Genomic DNA, 22062 nt, shown 5'->3' on the forward strand with positions numbered 1-22062 from the left:
GAATGCAGAAAACTCACATCAAAACAAGTTCTGAAAAATGTTTATTATGCCACAAACACATCGTCCTTTATATACTTTAACTGATGTCCTTTACATATCCAATCATCTTTTTTCTTCACGAGAATGTAGGGCGTCCCTCATCTGACCCTGGTCTACTGCTTAAACTTCCTAGCACAGTTCAAGAAACGTGTCACAGACAAGCGTGCAGGCAGCGTGGTGAAATGGAAAGCAAGTTGAATCGTGAATCAGGCTTGAGCCGGAATCCTCGATCAGGTTGCTCCATTTTTCTGGACTTCTGATTCCTTCTCCGGGACTGCCAACATCCTTTGTGGCTTCTTCCACCGTCTGGAGGGTCATGAGGAACGTAGAGCCTCTGGGCTCTCATGGAATTCTATTTTCACTTCCATGAGGCACTTATGCCCATCTGCTTTTGCTCAGAGTCAGCTGTCCAGGCATCTATCCCCTCCACGAGGTCAGGAGACTCTTCAGAGAAGGGACCACATATTTGTCAGTCACAGAAAAATCTAACAATGTCTCCCCAGTGCTGGAAAAAACATGAACAGATTGATTTCTTTTCAACTTAAGGTTTTCCTCCCATATACTTTTCTTAAACCTATGGTGTCTAGTTTACGAGGGTGTCTGATTTACACACTATATTTTTAGTCGTCTCAGTTGACTAATTCAATACTTCCTGGGGTTCTGCAAAGACCGCAATGATTTGTTTCCCCATCCTATTAGCAAGCTGGAGCCACACCACTGCAAACTGCAGGCTCTTTCTCTGTAAGCCACTGGAACATCCAAAGCTCAGACACTGTCTTTGAAGCATCTATTTTAATTACACTAAGGTCTTGAAACTTCATTTTCACATACAGGATTTCCAGGCATTTACCAAGTAGACAAAGTACTGGGTTGATATCATTGCACTGATGAAATATTAATATTATTGATAAGGCGGGACAATGTGGCTGACTTTATCAGACTCATACCATTTGCATGAAAAGGCTGAGTTTCTTTGGCTCTTTGTTCATTCAAGTGCATTGAATACCTATTTGGATAGACTTAGGCATTGTGTTAATCTGTCAATAAAATCTTGCACCATCCACAGTGTTTTGCAAGCTGATTTAGGTTTTGGACTACAACAACTGGCCATTGGTAGAAATATACCATATATACACATGGAAATTACAAAAATACATTTTATTTATAGCTGATTTTTTTTTTAAGTAACAAAAAACTAACACTATGAAAGATCAACCAGCATACCAAAAGGACACTATCTAATATCATCTGAACAAGAGACTTGACTGGGGGGATTCCATGACACATCTTCTCCGGAACTTTCCAGAAAGGGCAATTTGCCATTGGGAAATAAAAACAGCTTCTTTGAAAAGCCTGTGCTTTGACAGTTTGAATCTCCCATTCTAATCAGTTCCACTCCTATTCTTCTCTCAACTTTTAAATTTCCACTTTCTCTCAGTAAAGACCAAAGAAACTCATGAGGAAAATGGCAAGATGGGCTCAGAAGGCATGGACACAGCTGAAGCTAGATGGGTCATGGGTGAAGGCAGGACAGGACCTCGTTCTCCAACAGACACCAAGGAAGCCCCCAACAGAGCTGGTGAGGGAGCGGGAGTGTTCCCTCCCCGGGGCCACCTGAAGTCCGTGGCTGTTTTGCTCAGGCATTGACAGTCAGCAGCTGGTGCCTCCGGGCTGCAAGGCAGTGTCCACCCAGAGCTCTGGAGACCGACTCACCGCTCAGGGAGTGCGATTTGCCACATGGCGGTCCTAAAGTCAGCCAATGTCCTCCTGCATCCATTGACTATGGGGGCGGGGAGGGAGGGAACTGGCAAACTCCATACACTTTTATAAATGGTATTTACATTTAAACGTAAATCAACAGATTTCTACATTCAGAAGCTTCTATAAACAGAGGCTGCAGCCGGGGGGGGGGGGGGGGGGAGACTATTTCTGCTCGGAACAGGCATCAGTTACTCCTTCCTTCTGTGTCACTCAGCAGCGCCTGCCGGACGTTGCTGTTGAAGAGACAGAGGTTTTCCTGTAAACGCTGATGTTTCTAGTATCTCAAAGAAGAGAGAAGCTTTGTTCTCAGGCCACCTTCATTGCCGGGCAAAGAAAAAACCTCCAACATATGACTGTTTTTCTTCTGTAGGATCCTAAAAGCTCTTAGCACCGATTCCCTTTCAGTTAGATACGACCTTGCAGGGTACTCTAGTTCCAAAACGACACGTTTTCAAAAAACCTGTCAACCCAAACCCACCATTCCCCCCCAAACTCCTCTCTTCCTTGGCCTTTGTTTAATGAACGGGAGGAAAAAAAAGAGCCAGGACTATTTATAGGTGTAGTCATGGACAGTACTGATTTTTATCCAATTCATCTGACTTTGAACCTGAACCTTTAAAAGAAAAGGACTCGAGTTTCTTGGCTGGAGTCAGTGCCTCCTTCACAGACCGAAAGGCGACTGTAATGGTTACAGTCACGGCTGAACGAGAGAGGGTGCAGTCTGGTGCTTAGATGCCTGCATCGCCTTTAACGCAGAAACAGAGTTAACATGCAGAACTCACCGAAGACAGAGCTATGTTCTCCCCCTTCTGGTGACTTAGTAAAATGTGGCATTGATCAGGGATCGGCAGATCAGTTAGTGTCTCTTGCGACTAAGGCTCCATAGGGAAATACACCCACAGTTCAAACATTTAACTTCACAGAATATCAAACATAAAGTCCCACGCGGGGACTTCTTGACATACAGTCAGCTGAAGAAGCCAAGAATTCAGTTGGCCAAGAATCTCCTCTGTTGCCCAGAAGCCCCACCGTTCACCTGTCCAGAGGGTGAGAAAGACTCCCACGTGGTCTGTGCCTCAAGTCCCAGGAGGTCAGGTTGAGACACCGGAAGACTGTTCCCTCGGAGTCTGGAAGTTCCACGGGGCTGAGGTATTAGACCTGGAACTCAAACATGTCTGTCTGTTTCTTGGCCAGCTTGGCCACCTCCTCCCGGATGGCCTTCACGAGGGCTGCGGTGGAGATGTTGGTCAGGGGCGCATCAGACGGGTCGTTCTCAGCCAGGCTCTGCTGCGAGGCCGCCGCGGACGGCCCCGGGGCCTGCTCCAGGCTGGGGTGCATACCTGTGGGCTGGCTGTACTGGCGAGGGAGTCTGGAGGGAGAGTTCTGCTGGTAACGCGACCGGGGGTAAGCCTCGATGTACCCTGGGAGGGGGACCTGCAGAGGGTGTTGGAGAGAAGGGAAGGGCCCGGGATTAGGAAGGGGCTCGAGTCATGGGACATGCTTGATACTGGATGCGGGGGTGGGGTGGGGGGAAATTGAAGACAAGGGAAGAGGTTCAGAAGAAAATGGAGACCAGGTACCATTGTACACATATAAAACCTGGAGTCTGTTTGTTTAGAAAGCAGGTCATTTGGACTCACTGGATATGCTGGGTGGATGAATGAAGTAGGGTTTTTGAACCTTGCTACAAACAGAGTCCACACCTGAATCTACCCAGCTACCTTTTTAACATAAGCACAATCCAGCAAACAGAAGTATTGTTCTTCACAGACCTCGAAGGACTCAGGGACTCATTACCAACAGGTAACTGCCAACATGGAAGGAGCCCTGCGCTCAGGGCTTCCCACACATTATCTCATTTGATTCTCAAAGCAACAACCCAGGAGGCAGATATGGTCATCCTTATTTTACAGAAGAGGACACTGAAGCAAAGAGTGCCACAGTCTTAAGTGACATGGTTAACCGGCCACCGACACACGCTTGGAGCAAGTCTGTCTGACGCCAAGGGCTGGGAGTTAGTCACTGCACTGTCTCAGATCTGGGATGTGATCTGAGTTCCTTGAAAATTTTTTCTTTTTATCAAATGTGGAAGACACATACTTAGATGCTTACATATATGGACACTTCTAGTAATAAGGACACGTCAGTGATTTGGAATTCAGGATTAACTTTCCCACAGAAACAGTGCCACACGTGGGGATGCTGTTCCAGAGCAACCCACAAGAGGCCTTTATATCCCATAATGTTAGCTGGATCCCTATGGGATGCGTGCCTGTGGACAACGAAGGCACAGGGTGCTGCGGGGAAGGGACATGTGTGGGGAGTCAGGGGGCTTTCAGGGAGACGCAGCTTAGTTGGGTCTGGAAGATGAATAGGCTGTTGCCAGGAAGCAAGTTGGGAGGGGTGTTCCAGCAGAGGGAAAAGCAAAGGCAGAGGCAGGGGGTACGTGGAGGATGGTGCACTCAGGAATCTTCGAAGAGTTTGGTCTGACCAGAGAGGATGTACAGGGTGCGGGAGAAGCTCAGGGAAGACAGACAGGCAGGGCCGGATCAGAAAGCCACCGAATGCCAGGCTGCAGAGTTCAGTTTTCTATGGCACATGTCTCAGAAATACGGTTCCCGTTCTTTACAGAGACACTTGTCTGGGTCCTGGTGAGGATGGGGTAGGATGGGGTTGGGTGATGAGTCAGAAATTTTGGGTGGGCGAATGTACAGCAGGAATGCAGCCTCCCTCCACTCCCTGCCTGAGATGTTCTGACAAGCCCTCCCAAGGATGCAGCATTCTGAGATGCATGCCTGACACCTGGCCTGGGAGCCACCAGCGGGCGTCAGGTGGAGGAGGGGCCTGTATTTTAGAAAGGACACTCTGGAGGTAGACTACAGGAGGTCGAGAGAGTTCTGAGGCTATGTCAATGGGCTAGGTGAGGGCCTGCGAGGACCCGAGTGAGGGAAGAAATAATAGGATGGATGTTCCAAAAGCTGGGGCTTTAATTTCCCAAGGCCTGGCAAAGAAAGACAAAGTGGCAAACAGGTGTTAATAGTGGGTCTTTCTACACAAGGGCTGTACATATTTCCCTTGCATCTTAGAGGAAAACCAGAGTCGAACTGTCTGTGTCCTTGGTCCACAAGCACTGGGAATGCACAAGTGATTGTGGGGAAACAGAGCCAAGACCCAGACAGGGGACCGACCCATCAGGTCTCAGCTCAAACGTCCTTTCTTCCAGGACACGCTCCCCTGCCCTACATTAGCCAAGGGCTCCCTGTAAGATGCTTCCAGTAGTTTCTCTAGAGTCAGTCATCGCCCATGACATCATCACCTGTCTCGGGCCGTCAACTTCCTAAAGGCAGAACGGTGTCTTGCTTGCCTATCACCGTGTACCAGTACCCAGAATTATGCATGGTACACAGTAGGGAGTCTCTCAGAACTTGGGGTTCTGAGGAACACAGTTTGAAAATCACTGAAGGATGACCAGATGGTGCCATATGTTTGTGAGGGAAGCAGTCATATCCCCCTTCCCTGCATTTCAATTCAGCTGGAGCTGAGAGTTAGCATCCAACTCTTGAGACCCCTCAGCTCTGTGGCATCAAGCGTGCAGGTGCCAGTGGCTGGCACAGGCAAGGGATCATGGAGTGGAGTCACTCCTCTAAGAAACTCTTTTTCCCCTAATAGTAGATCCAGGCTGGAGCCATCACATCTTGCTGGCCAAAATTCGGGGCTGGCAAACACCACTGCTTCCCCAGGCAGTGCCCAAGGCAGGCACCACCTAGTGATCACAACACACCCCTCCCAACCCTTCTCCATCCAGCACCAAGGATGAAACCCATTTGTCAAGGGGTGATTTTGAGGTGATTTTGTCTAAGCTAGCTCCTGATGTCTGGATACCTGGGATCAGGAAGGTCAGACCCCCAAATGATGGTGGGGGTTTTCTCCTTCTCGCACGGATGTAGAAGTGGACGCCATCCCTGCCTCACTTTCTCAAGCTGACAACGGGTCCCTCTGAGCTTCCTGCACTTTCTTTCACGTGTGAGGAATCCCCTGTGCTCCCTGCTGTGGTTCCTGGCTACTGTGCTCCATGCATGGACCCACCAGCCTGCTTAACTGTAGGTGGTAACTGGGCGCCAGGAAAGACCCATTTAGGCTGCAGCAAACATGTTCCTCTTAAAAACAACTAATAGAAAACTAACTCCCCCTCACACTGACAGGGATGGACCCAGAATGGTCAAATCATCCTGTTAGGAAGGTTGGGTTTTGATTTGCTGGGTTCCTGTTCCTTCATCTTTAAGGCAATATGAATCCAAAAGCATCTGGAAGTGGCCATAAGCCTGGCTAAGCTATCATCTGTGTCTTGAGGGCAAGGGCCAAAGTTTGGGAAAATACTTCCGTTGACTCCCGCAGAGTACCCAGTGAAACTTTCCATGCAGAGGGTGAACCGACAAAGCTGTAGGTTTACTGCCTAATTATCACAAGTTAAGTATCATCTACTTTCTGAAAAGTACACATTATGTTTAGACTATAAGTGGAATTATGGAGTCAAGAAAGCTCTGAAATGATCAACTCATACCCAGTGATTTCAGCTGCTTAAAATAGCCGAGCATGACAAAGGAAGCAAAAAAATGCCCACAAACAACCAAAACAGATGCCGTAAAGTCTCACATTAAGATCTGTAGACTTAACAATAGGGAATCCCTACAGTTACTCTTAAAGCTTATTTACTCCAACTTGACAAACAATTCTAAGGAACTCAGACATGCCTCATTTGCAGATAACAGTCCATTAGGAAAAGTATATTTAAGGGTGAGTATATCTGTGGAAGTGGGGACACTGACAGCAATAGAAGGTCTGGCTGGGAGCAAGATCAAAAAAAGAAAAACCATATTGAGCCTTGTAGTAACTCCAAAAATTACAGTAGTTGGGAGATGTGTGATATAGGGGTAATAATCCTACCATCAGAGTCCATCTTACAAATGTCATTTTACTAGTAAGGCATAATGATGATGCTGAATCATTTGTTAGACACAAATTAAATTATGTTCCTCTTTTAAAGAAGGAGGAAAGGATATAATTCATTCCAGAATTTTTTTAATGCAAGATATTTTAAGTGCTTTGAAAATTAAAAGGATAAGCTTTGATCATCAGGAAAATTAATATATATAGGATAGCTTTATCCCATTAGTGGTGTTCAAATGTGTCATCATTATGATAAAAATAGACACCAACACCAAGGCTGAATTGAATCTGTGGAGGTAGAAAGTATGGACCCCAGGGGTTTGGACAGAGAGAAAAGATGACCCAGGCCTTGGGCATCAACATGTTTGCTAAATCTAGGATATATTTCAAATGTTGAGACCAAACCCTAAAATGACACACAGCACCAGGGAACCTTCAGGTTGAGCCTGGGAGACAGCCTGCCTTTCTTATCCATGATGGATGGTCTCACAGATGGATGGGGGCAACCCACACTAGAGGCCATCATTGTGCTATTTTTGTTTGCTTGATTTTTTTTACTTAGCAACCTTTGACAGGTGACTCAGAGGCAAGTTTGGGTGTGACTATCCAGGTTCAACTAGTTGCTGCCTCTCTGTGGTGTAGGCTAGGCCAGGCCCACTGTGCCATATATTCCTACGATGGAGGATGGAACCAGGGGATCCTGACAAGATAGTCCTTTGCTGGAAGTCAAGTAGAATGCCTTAGGATCTACATGCAAAGTAATTCAATCTTCAATTTCTAAAACTATATTTTCTGGTATTTCATGTACAATAGCTGTGTGTCTTTAGGCAGTCAGGTCACGTGACTAGGCCTTAGTTTCCACATCATGGGAATCATAACACCTACCGGATAGGATTGTTGTGAAGATTAAATAAGATAATATATATAAAACATCTAACATGGTGTCTGGCACATAGAAAACAGTCTAAAAATGACAGAATAAAAAGTTATTTGATTAAGGTCACCCCATTAGGAAGAGGTTGAACCTGACTGGAAGGCAGATCTCAAGTCCCTCTGTCAAAAGACATCCCACCTGACCTCACTGTCTCCTCTAAAATGGCTGAACTTAGCCACCTGGTTGGTGGGAAGCAGGCTGAGATTAAAAAAAACAAAACAAAAAAAAAACACTGTCTCAACCTTTCATCCATTTTCTCCCTCAAGTGTGTCCAGCAGGTAAGATTGTGAGGGAATCAGCAAGGGTCTCACCGAATCGGCCCACTGGCTTGGGAGCTCATTCTCTCCTGCATAGGACATCCAGGCCTGGTTCCTGTAGGACGAGGGAGGCGTTGGGATGAAGTAGCCAGTAAAGCCGGGTCTGTTGGCAGCTGGGATGGCAAACACTGCCGGCACCGTATTACCTGGCACGGAGGAGATGCATGGGGAAGATTAGACCAGCACCCTACCTCTTGGGTTGGCATTTGCCGAAGCTGGGGGAAGCTGGGAAATGGAGGAACTCTGGCATGGGGGGAGGGGGTAATGAGGTGTGGAGCAGATCTTCACCTGCAGCCCCAGCCCTGCCCACCTGCACAGTCATCTGCTATGATGCAGACCTGGTTTTCTAGAGAAATGATGGCCCAACTCCCCTCGCCGATTCCCCCATCCCCATCCCAACACCCCTGACCTACTGGCAAGAAGGGACACCTCAGTGTCCAGATTTTCTCCCATGGGGAAGAGGTATTTTTAAAAAGGCAAGAAAAGGAACCAAAAGGAATGGATTCCACTGATGGAATTTCTGGAGACAGTGAATGCTTTAGTAAGTGTTAGCAACCGGGTGTTTGCAGTTTTCGCCTAAAAGGTATGCTTTGAACAGACTCAAAAAACCAATTAGGGCATGGATAAACCTTGATGTTCATTTCAGCACTGTCTGTAATAGCAAAATATTGGAAACAACCCACATGTCCCTTCTTAGGGGAAAGGATAAACTGTGGCCTATCATATCTTTGAATACCATATGGCAGTTGAAACAAATGAACTAGATCTACATGTACCTACCCATCTTGAACACAAGGCTGAGTCAAGAAAACAAATGCGGAAGGAAAGGCATACTTTGATATCACTTGTGTACATGTAAAATACCAACAGCATTAATATACACTATTGCATATACATACATATGTAGCAAAAAAGTTAACACCCTCAATTTAAGGATTGGGATTACCTCTGGGAAGAAGGGGAATGAGATAGGGCTGGACAGTTCTCTCTGTAATGCTTTAAAGATCAATATAAATTAAAAAGAAACCCTGAAGTCTGGCAAATGTTAACAGCTACCCTGACTGTAACACATATCTTCCTATTTTGTCACGTTTCAGAATTTTCAAAGAAATAGAGCAGTAGCTCTTGTAGCCAGGGCTACTGAAGTCAGACGTAACAGCTGCCTCCATTGCTGAGGATGGCAGGTAGCAGGTGGCGAGTGGGAATGTGGGGGGTGGGCAGTGCAAAGAGCACACACAGCACCCGGGTGGGGCTGGGGTGCAGCGCCGGCCTTTCTCAGGCGTTTCTCCTCTTGCCCACCTGAGTAATTTAAAGCCGACTGATCCAACTGCGCCACGGACACGGGGCCTCGGGACACCTGCGCGAAGGAGGCGCTGTCGTGCAGCTGGGCGGGCTCGGGCCCCGCGGACTCGGCCATCCTGGTCTTGCTGCCCACGTCCGAGGTGGACCTGGGGGGCGCAGAGGGGCTGCGTTAGCCGCTCCCCACGCCCGCCGCCGCCGCACCGCCACCCAGAAGTTCCCGCCGCCTGTCACCTCGGGGGGGGGGTCGCCTCTGGGAGCCGCGGCGGCCTCCAAGCCCCACGACGGTGGGGTCCTCGGGCCTGGATTTGCCCCCGACTCACAAAGGAGGCCGGCGCGCCGAGACCTGGAGCGGCCGTCGTGGTGGCCCGAGCTGGAGTCATTTTTAGATATTCAAGGTCAGTGTTCCCCCGAGAGTGGCTCTTGTGTCTCTGGGGAGTAGCCCACTTAATTTCCGCATAAAAATAAGCCAGGCCATTAGCGCTGGGTATTAGCCGGGGATGGTCGGCCTGGGAGGGGATGACATCAGCAGCAGCCAATGAGAAGGCTCCGTCTGGAGTGGCGGCCGCCCCCCCCCCCCCCCCCCCCCCCCCCGGCACCGGGGCTGGTGACCCGCGAGGGCCCAGAGGACCACGTTCCCTGCTGTCGCTGCTGATTCTGGCCTCAAGAAGCTCAAGACTCTCGGGAAGCTCGGGGGGCTCCAGGAAGCAGGAGCCTAGCACTTTCTAGGCGTTATGAATGACAAGCACTTGTTTTTTTTTGCGGGGGGACCCACAGGAAAGCCGAGAATCCAGCCCATTACACACATCCTATTTCCACTCAGTGCTCAGAAAGCTGTAAGAAGAAGGCTGCCTGGGCGCCACGGCGGCCAGCCTCCCCCTCTAATAGAGGGTGCTTTAGCCAGTCTCTGTCCTCCCCCTCACAGAGGAACTTCAGGCTCTCCTAAAATTAAAATGGAAGGAGGCAAAGGCAGCCACAGCAGGTGGCAGGCTGCCAGGCCATATGGCCACCCTCTGAGCAGCGGAGTGTCTGTCACTGTGAAGAACAGAACAGAGCCACAGCAAGAGACAGACATCTGGGTTCTAGCTTCCTCCCCCTGCCGAACCTCAGTTTCCCCATCTGAGAAACAAAAGGGGCAGATGACCCCCTCTCCAAGGCTCCTCCCTGCTCTAATCCTTCGGGTCTAAATGGGAAGCAGTGACCTGCTGATATCTGGCAAGATGGCAGACACCGTGCAAGGCATGGGAGGGGACGGATGGTTGAGAGAAGAAAGAAACTGACACTGGCCCTTAGCAAATCGGCTACAAATGACTGCTGCGAAGCTCCTTGCATTAGAACTCTCAGGAGTAATTAAAGCCCCCCACTATTGCTCAGAGGCCGTGATGATTTGACTCAACTTCAGGGTGGGTGCTGGAGGCTCGGTAGTGTGGGGTCTCCCTTCCTTTCTCGCTCCCTCCCCTCTTTCTCCTGGTTGCTCTCCCCCTTATCCCTAGCTTCCCACATACTATTCCAGGCATCTGCTCCTAGTTTAGGAAACCCTTCCCAGGAAAATTCCTGGGTTCTGCCCCATACACTCAGCCCCCTTGGATGAATCTCCGTGATCAGTTAGGCCCTTGCCTTCATTTTACAGATAAGGAAATGGGGGCCAGTAAGTTGAGGCAATTTGCCTAGGGTTACACAGCAGGTTAGGCTGGAACCCTAGTCTGCAGCTTCCCACCCCACCCTGAGCTCGACTGCAGTCAGGAGCTGGTGTCTACACCTCACCTACAGCTCGGTGTTCCAGACCACTGGAAATGAAGGCAGGGTCATTTCTGGGGGGAACTCATTTTTCTTCACCATTTTCACAAAGGTCAGACCTGTGGTCCCCAGGGAGAGTGTGGCTAGCATGTTGAGAGGGGAGGCTGGGGTAGGAGGGCCAGGGCACTGGCCTATCCCTATTCCAGGGCACGGTCGTTTCTTTAATCCTGGACCTGATGCCTATTCCAGCATCTCCCAGTGCTCATGGATTTTGTATTTCTCGCCTACCTTTATTTAAAACACGGGCTTGTCATACCATTACAGAACAAAGACAGTACCTTTATCATGTCTGACTTATAGCTTTCTGAGTTCATCTCTTTATACATATCTGAGTTCATGTGCTCTCAGCCTCCTGTCTTCGGAGTCAGGAGTTAGGGTGGGTGCCCAGACATGCCACTCCCTAGCTTCTTGGACACTACCCCTAAACGACAAAGGGACTTCTGGGCCCACACACAGGTGCCAGAAGCTGCCCAGACTGGAGGTGGCCGTTGTAGTGGACTTAGCTGGAATAATTTTCAGATGTTGAAGGTCAGGGTATGAGGCTTTCGGGGTATGGGTTGGTTGCCCTTGGGGTTCTTCAAGTCCTGTAGAACTTTCCATTTCAAATGATAAGAAAGTTGGTCAACCCTCTCTGTGCTCCCACTTCCTTCATGGCACTTGGGGCCCCCCAGACACATGGTTCTCGGTACCGGGGATGCACCCTGAAATGGGGCGGGCATGAAGGAAAACCGTCGGGTCAGAGTACACGGGACCGAATCCTTTCCAGACACTCCAAACAAGCCAAGAAAGCAATGTGTTACCGCCTGAGAGAAGTAACAGCCACGGGGCCAGTCCGGGGAGGGACAGGTGGAGGGGGAGAGCCCATGACCATTTCAGGAAGCTGGGAAAACCTGTATGCCTGTGAAAGAGACAAGCAAGAGAGGAGGATGTGTTAAAACGCAGTGTCGATCAACACACAGGTTCTTACTGAAAAGGAAAGTAGGGGGAGCCTGGGTGGCTCCGTTGGTTAAGTGCCTGACTTTGGCTTGGGTCGTGATCTTGGGGTCCTGGGATCCAGCCCTGTGTCAGGCTATGTGCTCAGTGGGGTGTCTGTTTGTCCCTCTGCCCCTCGCCCCTTGCCCCCACACCCCCGCCCTGTGTTCTCTCTCAAAAAAATAAATAAAATCTTTAAAAAAAAAAAAGGAAAGCAGGCTTCCAGGTCAGATTTTCCTTCCTTCCTCCAACTCTGCCCTTTGTTCTTCCTTCTGTCCTCCAGCCCCGTCTTCTATGTCATCTCTGTCATGCTCCCCTGTGCTTGGGCCACCTTAGTCACGGAGTCCTTCCGCTGATCTAGTGCTTTCCTGCCTCTGGCTTTGGTACATGCTACTGCTTCTCCCTTGGACCCTGTCTCCCAGTTCTGCCCGTGGTTCTTCCCTCCGTCTCGTTCAGCCAGCCCCCTGTTCCCCTAGAGCCCCAGTTAATCTATCTCCATATTCTGCTTTATTTTTTGCCATAGCAATTGTCACTCTCTGGTATTATATCATTGCTTATTTATTATCTGCCACCAGCTAGAGTGTAATGAGGGCAGGGGCTTTATTGTCAGCTGTATCCTCGTGCCTGCAACGGTGAATCATTGATTGCATTTTACTTTCTCACTCAAAGAAAGCACGTTTAATGGGGGAAAGCAAGGGGTTTAGAGTCAGGAAGTAAGGGTGGAGGTCCTAGTTTGCTGATAAATAGACTTTATGTCCCTAAGCAAGTTAGGTGGACTCTCTGGGCCTCGCTGTCCTCTTCTAAAATGGGAACAAGGATGCCTTGCACCAAGGGGGTCTAAGGGGATCAGGCAAGTCGGTGTAAGCATTTCACAATCTATAAAGCACTGTTCAAAGATAAAGGATTGGAACTATCACAAAAGTGAAGACTTTGATCAACACGTGAGGAGATAAAAGGAAAACAGTCAGAGATAGACAGGATCAGAGAGCCAGGCCACAGCCTCCTTTAGCAGGAGACAATCTAGAAATGCTCTCTGGGAAGACAAAGCTTAACTTGTGCTTCTCATTCATCTTTTTCTTTAGGTATCATGCCTGCTAGATCTCTGGAGGAACAAGCTGACAAGTCTTTAAGCCTGAAGGCATCAGGACAAAAAGAGCAGCGGTGGGAATCCATAAATAGGGTTCTTTGAACTGAATGAGGTCTTCTGCCCTGCAGCATTATGGCAGACTACATACTCGAAAGGGCCGACCCATGAGCTAACAACTAGATCCTAGATGAAACATACATCTTAATGCACTTCGGGAATTGCAAGATGTAAGGGAAACCTCAAAGACCCTACCCATACCCCCTCCCCCCCGCCCCCCCCCCTCCCCGGCCCCGCACGCATCTCAGCAAACTTAAACAAAACCATGAGCTGAAACCAAAGATAGAAATAGAAGTATGCAAATATGAAAGGTGGGGTTGCCTGGAAGTCAAGCACCATGTTGGCAAACGATTAAGAGATCAAGCCTTGGGACAGGCAAGTGGGGGAAGGGGCGGGCAAGTGGAACTGAGATACAACCAACCTGCAAGGGGCTGACATTAGTCCCTTGCACGGAGGGAGGCTGGTTGTGCTCCCAGGCTCAGGCAGGAGCCACTGTAAGTCCTCTTTGGCGGTGATCTCCCTAACCCAGGTTCTCAGGAATGGCACAGATTAAGATAAGCAAACAGGAGCTCATAATCAAAGACCAGAAAACATAGGTGAAAATCAGGAGGAAAAAAACCAAACAACAGATTTACATCTTTAAGGACGTAAGAGTTTAAAATTTCTAGGTACGAAACAGAAAACAGAAAGGTAAAAAATGTTTGTAACAAATAAATGACCAGAGATACTCTCAGGAGTGATCAGGAAGATTTGAAAAAGAACAAATAGATCTTTTAGAGGTGAAATGTAATTACTGAAAGAAAACACTCAACATCAGAGATATATTAACTGGGGCTCTAGGGGAACAGGGGGCTGTTGAGTGTTGAGTGGGCTGTAATTACTGAAAGAAAACACTCAACACTCAAAAAGTAATTGATGTGCCACAGATGAAGAGAAAATTAACAAACTAGAAAATGAAATTAAAGAAATTACCAAGGAGATAAGGAGATAGAAAATATAAAAGAGCAGTAAAAAAATATGGAGGGCAGAGTAAGAGGGTCTAACATGCAGCTAATCAAAGTCCCAAAGTCCCAGAGAAGAAGAGAGGCCATATTTAAAGAAGCAATGACTAAGAATTTTCCAGAATTGGATAAAATCAATGAATTACTAAGTTCAGGGAGTACAATGTATCCCAAGCAGGATAAATAAAACACAAACCTAGATACATTGTACTGGAATGGTAGACTCCTGAAGCAAAGAGAACATCTTAAAAGCAGCCAGAGATAAAAGGCATATCATCTACAAAGGGATGACATTTATTTTTTTTTTAAGATTTTATTTATTTATTTGAGAGAGAGAATGAGAGAGAGAGAGAGAGAGCATGAGAGGGGGAGGATCAGAGGGAGAAGCAGACTCCCCGCTGAGCAGGGAGCCCCATGTGGGGCTTGATCCCGGGACTCCAGGATCATGACCTGAGCCGAAGGCAGTTGCTTAACCAACTGAGCCACCCAGGCGCCCCAAAGGGAGGACATTTAGATTGACGTTGGACTTCTCAACATCACCTAGAAGACCATGGAATGCAAAGTGCTCAAAGAAAATAACTGTCAGCCTAGGAGTGTATCAGCAATGCTAACTTTCCAGAACAAGAATGAAAGAAAACATTTGCCCAGATCTAGCGGTACTGGCTGAATCAATTTGGAAAGCTACATTACCATGCTGCATTTTCATTTTTTGAGCATTAATCAACAATGTATGCTAAAGTCATATTCAGGGAACCAAACTCTGAAGCTCCACTAGATCCTAAACTTCTTGGGTTTCAGCAACCATGTTACCCCGACCTTATGAAGCAAAATGCTTTGCACCTAATAGTGCTGAATAAGTATTTGTTCAATGAATGTTGAGTGAATCAGAGTCGGGAGACCCAAATTCTCATCTTGATTCAGCCGTTCACTTTCTGTAGGCATGTCATTCAGTCTCTCTGCTCCTCATTTTTTGCTTGTTTGGTTTTCATTTTCCTTGTGAAATAAAGCATTGGAGTAGCTCATGGGCTTCCAAGCAAACTTTTCTATAGCCATGAAATCATTATGACATAACCTGAACACATAACCAGATTAAAGCAGAGCTTCTCTGGTTGAAGTTGGGGGGGGGTTGGTGCTGGTGAATTTGATCCTTCACTTACCAGCATGATGACAACCTGGGACCTCCCTGAACTCTAAGATTTTGCAGAGAGTTTGAAATCATAATCTTGGATGTCCTTCCAGCTTGTACTCCATTATTATCAATAAACCATCAAATAAGGACATGCCTTTCCCAAAACAGAGAAAGGGATTTATAGCCCCTCTTCCCTCTTCTGGCCTCTCTCACGATACTCGGTAGAGGAGACAGACGACCTATTTTTATCCCTGATCCCTGGAAGCCTTATTCTATGCTCAACACAGTTTTCCAGCCAAGAAAAAGCCTTTTTTATGCCTGTGTCTGTCCTGTAGCACTTCACCAAAGAATGGATTAAAAATTCTGAACTTTTGATAAGTACCAAGAGAATTCCTTTCTTTGGAAGATCTTTCCAGATACGAGCAAGACTGAACAGGAGATCAGACAGCTGCCTTTGGGCTATATCCTCAGGGGACACAGGGGTCACATAAAAAGTAGAGCCCATGCCCTGTGCTCGGGGGCTGAGAGAATGACCTCTCCTGGTGTCTCCCTCCCTCCCTCTGTGCAGGTTCCCCAGACTTCTAAGCCCTCACATTCTGGTTTCTCGTGTTCCGTGTCTGGAAACTTGGCTTCTTGCTGGCTGCGTTGTGACTGGAATTTCACTGGAAGCTATTCCTCAGAACTGTTGCCTGGTTCCAAGTTCCCTGTTCCATGACAGTGGACCCAGCCTGGCACCCAAGGACACCATCTTTTGGGATCCCTGCCCTCTGGCTAGGAAGGAGATCAGAGACTCAGAACAGAAGGCAGTTTTTGTAAACAGGCCTGAGGTCTCTTGGGTGGAAGGAGCCTGAATGTGACTAGACTAGGCCACTCTTGGGGCTTAGAAGTTTGGTAGTCAGAGTAGAAGGGGAAAAGGTGACTACATAGTCTGCTCAAAGTTTCAGTCGTGATGTCCTTTGGGAGGTGATGGGAGCGGCTCAAGGCCAACCTCTCTAGAAATCCTAGTAGAGAGTGAGCCCAGGTAAGACCCACTGTGTGCTGGCCCCTCCTTGTGCATGTGCATCCATCCAGAAGGACGAATGTGGTCAAGATCAACCTCAAGAGGAGCACAATAGGGATGACAGGTCAAAGGGGCAGCCTGCAGCTGGAGGGACAGGTCAGAGGGTGTCAGGCTTTGTACTGGTGGGGGAAGGAGGACTGACAGGCCACAGTCAGCCCACCCTCATTGGAGGCTTTTATCCAGTACCAGCAAGCCAGCCCCAGGTCAGAGTGGATGCAGCAATCTCTCCATACCCGCTAATAACGGAGCATTGTGCTGACACTTAAAATACTGCTCCAGGCAAAACAGGTGTCCACATGTGCCTATAAATAGCTTTACATGCTGGTGTAGGAAGTAAAGTCTCCCAGAAGGATAGTTCTTTAGTTGAACACAGAGGACTTGGCAATTGAAGACTAATCCCATGGTGAAAACCCAGGGCTTATCTTCATCTGTCAGTTCACCATGAGCTACTGACAGAGTCACATTCTAAGGCTTCCAAGGCCTCGGGACTCATAAAAGTTTCAAGCTAGAAAGAGAGCAGGAGACACAGAGACCATACCCCTTACCTTAACCAAGGGATACTAAAGCCCAGAGAGGTAAACTGACTTGTCCAAAATCCCATAGCCAGTTGAGGGCGCTGTCTTGCAATCCTGAGCTAAGGGCGGTGTGGTACAGAGGGCATGGGTTTGAAATCAGACAAAACCAGGGTTGAATCCTGGCTTGATCCTTACCAGCTGCTTGACTTTGGGCAACTTGCCTTGTCTGTGCCTACTTTCTCACCAGGTGATGGTGGTTAACAGTATTAGACCCCCCATGCCAAAGGCTGTTTGAGAGACTCATTTTATTTATTTTTTTTTAAGATTTTTAAATTTTTATTTATTTGACAGAGAGAGAGACAGTGAGAGAGGGACCACAAGCAGGAGGGAGAGGGAGAAGCAGGTTCCCTACTGAGCAGGGAGCCTGATGTGGGGCTCAATCCCAGGACCCTGGGATCATGACCTGAGCTGAAGGCAGACGCTTAATGACTGAGCTGCCCAGGCGCCCCTGAAAGACTCATTTTATATGTTAATGTAACATCTGGCACACAGTACGTCCTCCATAAGTAAAATCACTTCCTTCTGAGACAGGGTAATCTTTTCATATAGTGTTTGTAGCAATCAACACTTTTTTCTCCCCACAATTCCTGGAATCCAGGGCCTTTCCCCTATGCCAAGCAGCAAGGGTATCCCACCTTCCTGGCCCAGGGAAGGAAGACCATAGCCACAACCACTGAGGATGGCCCAAGAGCCAGTTCTCATTGGAGTTTCGAGAGCCAAAACTATTGAATTTAGGATTTTGAATATCAAAAACCTAAGTGCTAAAGCACTCAAGGCCTAAAGTTGATGCTGAAAGAAGAGATTTGGAAGAAGAGAGGTACATTTAGACCATTCTGCCCCTAGATGAGGTGAACACCCTTGGGTTAGGAGAGTGGGAGGGAAGCCAGAGGGCTTAGGTGCTGATGGGTCTGGAGAAGGGGCTCTGGGTCCTGCCTCGCTCTCGGGGAAAGGGAGGGAGAGGCTAATATGAGGAAGATGCTAGAGAGGGGAGAGGGATAGGGTGTGTGTGTGTGTGTGTGTGTGTGTGTGTGTGTGTGTGTGTGTGTGTGTGTGTGTGTGTGTGTGTGTGATAGAGGGGGAAAGAGAGAGACAGGGAGAATGAGCATACTCAAGCATGTCAGGGAGAGGAGAGGGGTCTGGACAGAGCTTGCAAACAGGAGTCTCAGGATCCAGCTGTGCTCCTCCTGGACTAACAGCTGGAGATTAGATGGAAATAAGGACTTCTCAGGGACACCAGCCAGAGTAGTTAGATGAGGACAAACCGAAACCAGATTCTGATGCCTACTTCCCACCCCTTCACCATGCTTTGCACCATGTAGGACACTGCAACAGCTCAACCCACGGGTAGAAAGGGAGACCCTGAACTGAAACTGAGCCTTTGGCACATGGAGAAGAGAAAAATAAAGAAAGGTGTATGTCCTGCACTCCCTGAGTTTTGTGGGCTAAGTATTTTTCAGACTTCATCACCTATACTTCCCTTTCTCCCTTCCCATGCAGCCTTCCTGGATAAACTATGGTTTTTACTCACTTGAGTGATTTTTCTAAGCTTCGAGGGGTATGCTGTTGCAGGGTGTTGGGTACTTAGCTGGTTTTCAAGGGGGCTTCCTCAGGGCAGTCCAGAGGCAAAGACCCCCACACCAAGGCTGTAGGACATGTGACAGTGTGACCTGCCTCAAGGACTCCCAAGAGTTAGACAGTGCCCCACCAACAGTGCCAGGGACAGACCCGCTCCCGGTGTTCCGACCGCCTCAAGCCACCCATGATTTTGGAGCACCCAGAGGCGGAGAGGGCCCAATAAAAACTGACATTGAATTTCCCACCCACCTGACCAGACGGGAGCTCAGAACAGATGCAAATCGGATTTGGAGAAACATAAGAAACGTAATTATTTCCTGAACCCAAGTGTTGTGGTGTTTGCAGACTCGTATCTGACAGGTCTGCCGATCTCATCAACAGGGGTTTTGTTTTGATTTTGAGGGGAGAACAGGAAAAAAGAAAAGCCGTGAAATTCTCGATTTCATCCTAATAGAGGTGTCTCGCTTATAAGCGGCAGTGATAGGAATGGACAAAATCCCCTCAGGGTCAGCTTCCTTATGAGGAAATCACACTATGACGTTCTGGAGATCTGAGTCTCCTCAAAGCCTGGGGGACATCCCCAAGGCTCACTGGGCCAAAGGGTGGAAAGTGTGTGGGCTTTGAAGTCAGGCAGCTCTAGGCTCTAACCCTGTGCCTAGCCTTGATAACTGTGTGACCTTGGGCATGTTTCTTCAGTTCTCTGAGCCTCAGTTTCCTCACTGAGTATATGGGGATAATAATATGGATCTCATAGAATGCTAGTTAGATTAGAAGAAATAATGTCTACACAGCACTTAGCTTCGTGTCCAATACATAATGGGAACTCAATAGATGGCCACTGTTGATGTTGTTGTAATTATTACTGTTAGTTGCCCCTGGAAAGCCTCTAGTGGGGAGGCTGTTTTAACTCTACTACCTTTCTCTGAATCCCCTCCTCTGACACCAACAGGAAGGCTGAAGGATGTTTTCATTCCACTTGACACAGACTCATTAGGGCTGCTGGTAAAATTGGATCAGTCTTTAGGTGTCAAGTCCAATCTCATCACAGATTCTGGGGTGAAATATGATCAAGAGTCCCCCAAACTGCAGTGCGGAAGTCCCAGGCTGCCGTGATATAAATGGCATCAGCCTGGCCTAGCTCATTGAAAACCACCAGCTTCCAATTATCCTCCGGCGGAGCTCCAAGTGCTTCCTTTTGGGAAGCTGAAAAGTAATCATAGTTATCATTCTCAATCACCACCTTTTCTATTGATTTCGACATTATCATAGCACAAGGGGGCTCGGCAAAGAACTCGGGTTAAGAATCATTATTTCTACTGTGTATTGTTAGCTATTTTTTCCTTTTATGAAAATAGGGACCACATGTGTTGGCAAAAAAGAGGAAGCCTTCATAACAAGAGAACTGCCTTTGATAGTGTTCTGGTTTGATGGCCCATCTCTCTGCTGTGTTATTTCTCAGCTCTTTCCCAGTTTTCGGTGGCCTTGTTTTTCAAGCCTAGAATGCTGATGTTGCTGCCCTTCTTGGCACCACTGCCAACCCCAAATTATAACGAACAGAATGATCTAGGTTTTCATAGGTCCCACAATGAAATTTTTAGATAGTTTTGTTAAATTGAAGCACCATGGATGGACATGGATTCCATCAGCGGTTGGAAGACTCCTCCTGGTTGTTTAAATTTTTCTCTCTGAAATCGGATCTCTCTATGGATCCCCAGAGTCTGGCCTCCAGCCAGAGGGGTCCAGCTGTTGAGAATCATCTTTCAACAGAAGTGAAGCTTCTCTGGGACCCTCAGTTGGGGCACCCGGAGCATGCTCTTAAAGGAATTCAACAGAGCATGAGGAGGAAAAGATGTAGTCCCAGAACTGTCAGGAGAAGGAATATAACTAGTGGAATTCAGCGAAAAGGGCAGAATATTTTTACAATGATGACTACCATTGATTGAGCAATTTGAGGTGCTGAGCTTCATCGGAAGCCCTCTGATTAATATCAGCAAACAAGTAGCGGGTGCTCCCCAGGTGCAGGACTGTGCTAAACATTTTCCATGAATGCCCACTTCATCCTCACTGAAGACCTCTTATCACCACTGTTTCATGGCCAAGGAATCCGAGGCTCAGAGTTGCAGCCACTGGCTACAGTCATTCAGCCGCTGTGTGCCCTTCTACTCCGGGCTGAGGGCAAGTCCAGGGATGAGGTCAATGTATGGAGGTCAAGAAGGATGAGCCAACGAAACTGAAGTCAGTATGAATCAATACAGAACAGATACAGGTGACTCTTCCCAGGGGACAGACACTTAAGAGCTGCGTATAAATGTGATAAGATCCGGGCATTTTCTAAATCTCAGTAAGAAAAACCCCTTCTTCTCCCATAAGGGTGGGTACCGATTTAATGGACAATTAGAAAACTATAATTGTGCCAACCGTAACATGATGGCCAAAGGAAAGTCTTTTAAAGGTGATGGATTTGTAAGGCTTGGTGAGAATTTTTCTCTTTCTGAGAAAAGGATGTTTGGGACTCCAGCTGATGGGAGCATGGCTGGTGGTGGCCCCACAGTTGCTGACACCCTTTTGGAAGGTGGTGCTTCTTGAACATGTCCAGCAAACTTCCCTGATGGTGGAGACAGACTCAGATTCCTGAGATCTGGGCATCGCCCCAAAGTCTTCTATTTTAGCTTAAAGACTATTTTAAGAATTTTGCATTGTATTCTACCTATACCTCAGAAAATGGGATGTAAAAAAGATGGCTGGTGTTTACCCTTTGTCCTTCATTGTCTGTACTCTCCAGGTTTGCCTATCACAGATGGAGAAGAAGATAGCTCCAATAATAACTAGCTCTCCTTCTGACAATGTTTTACTTTCCTCAGCTTGGCTTTTACTTAATGAAAGATCACACTGACCAGCAAGCATAAGTATTCTGGCCCATGTGGTCAGCCAATTTCTCACTGTGGGTTGCTAAGTTCGAATCCTTAATAAAACAGTTGTTGGGAGCCTAATCAGTGTGAGTCAAATTCCCAAGAGCTGATCCCCGTGGAGTGAACAGACAAGATAGAAATTCTGCACCTGCCAACCTAAGGACAAATGCTTGCAGATGATGGTCCCCCCCACACACAGCCACCCCATCCTCGAGGTTCTGTTTGAAATAAACTTCAGTCTCTCTTGCTAAAGCTTAGCCAATGGGAAAGGTTAAGGCTAGACGCTGACAATCAAAGAGAGGGAACTGATAGAGGGGATGAGGAGCAGGGTCAAGGGGAGACATCTCAGTGACTTGGAGGAGAAGCGGGAATCTGGAGCAAAGGAGAACAATATGTGGTCGTACAGCATAGCAGCAATTTATTAAGTGCCTGTGTGGTATGGACCGTGGAGGGTAGGGGCATGAAATTATCACGAGGGTCCACCAGCCCATAGGTGTCCCAATTAGTCTCCTGCAGATGAAAGAAATAATATGGATGAAGAGGTATTGTAACATTGCACAAGGGAGAACAGCATGCTGGTTAAGAATACGAGCCCTGGTGCCG

At 47.7% G+C, this 22062-nt stretch overlaps 1 protein-coding gene across 1 annotated transcript in view; it reads right to left on the reverse strand.

Annotated features, from left to right (window-relative positions):
• Positions 1 to 2927: 2927 nt before the first annotated feature.
• The window catches only part of KIAA1549L (KIAA1549 like), a 258248-nt gene continuing 239113 nt past the window's right edge, over positions 2928 to 22062 (reverse strand). The window contains exons 20-23 of the mRNA XM_088017490.1: positions 11895 to 11992; positions 9298 to 9446; positions 7993 to 8144; positions 2928 to 3234 (exon numbers count right to left, since the gene is read on the reverse strand). Coding sequence (XP_087873616.1) covers positions 2953 to 3234; positions 7993 to 8144; positions 9298 to 9446; positions 11895 to 11992 — 681 coding nt within the window. The 3' untranslated portion in view covers positions 2928 to 2952. The remainder of the gene's footprint in view (positions 3235 to 7992; positions 8145 to 9297; positions 9447 to 11894; positions 11993 to 22062) is intronic.

This window comes from Eumetopias jubatus, unplaced genomic scaffold (assembly GCF_037043125.1).
Source record: "Eumetopias jubatus isolate StellerSeaLion01/CBP00866 unplaced genomic scaffold, mEumJub1_p1.0 scaffold_13, whole genome shotgun sequence".
Taxonomy (NCBI): domain Eukaryota; kingdom Metazoa; phylum Chordata; class Mammalia; order Carnivora; family Otariidae; genus Eumetopias; species Eumetopias jubatus.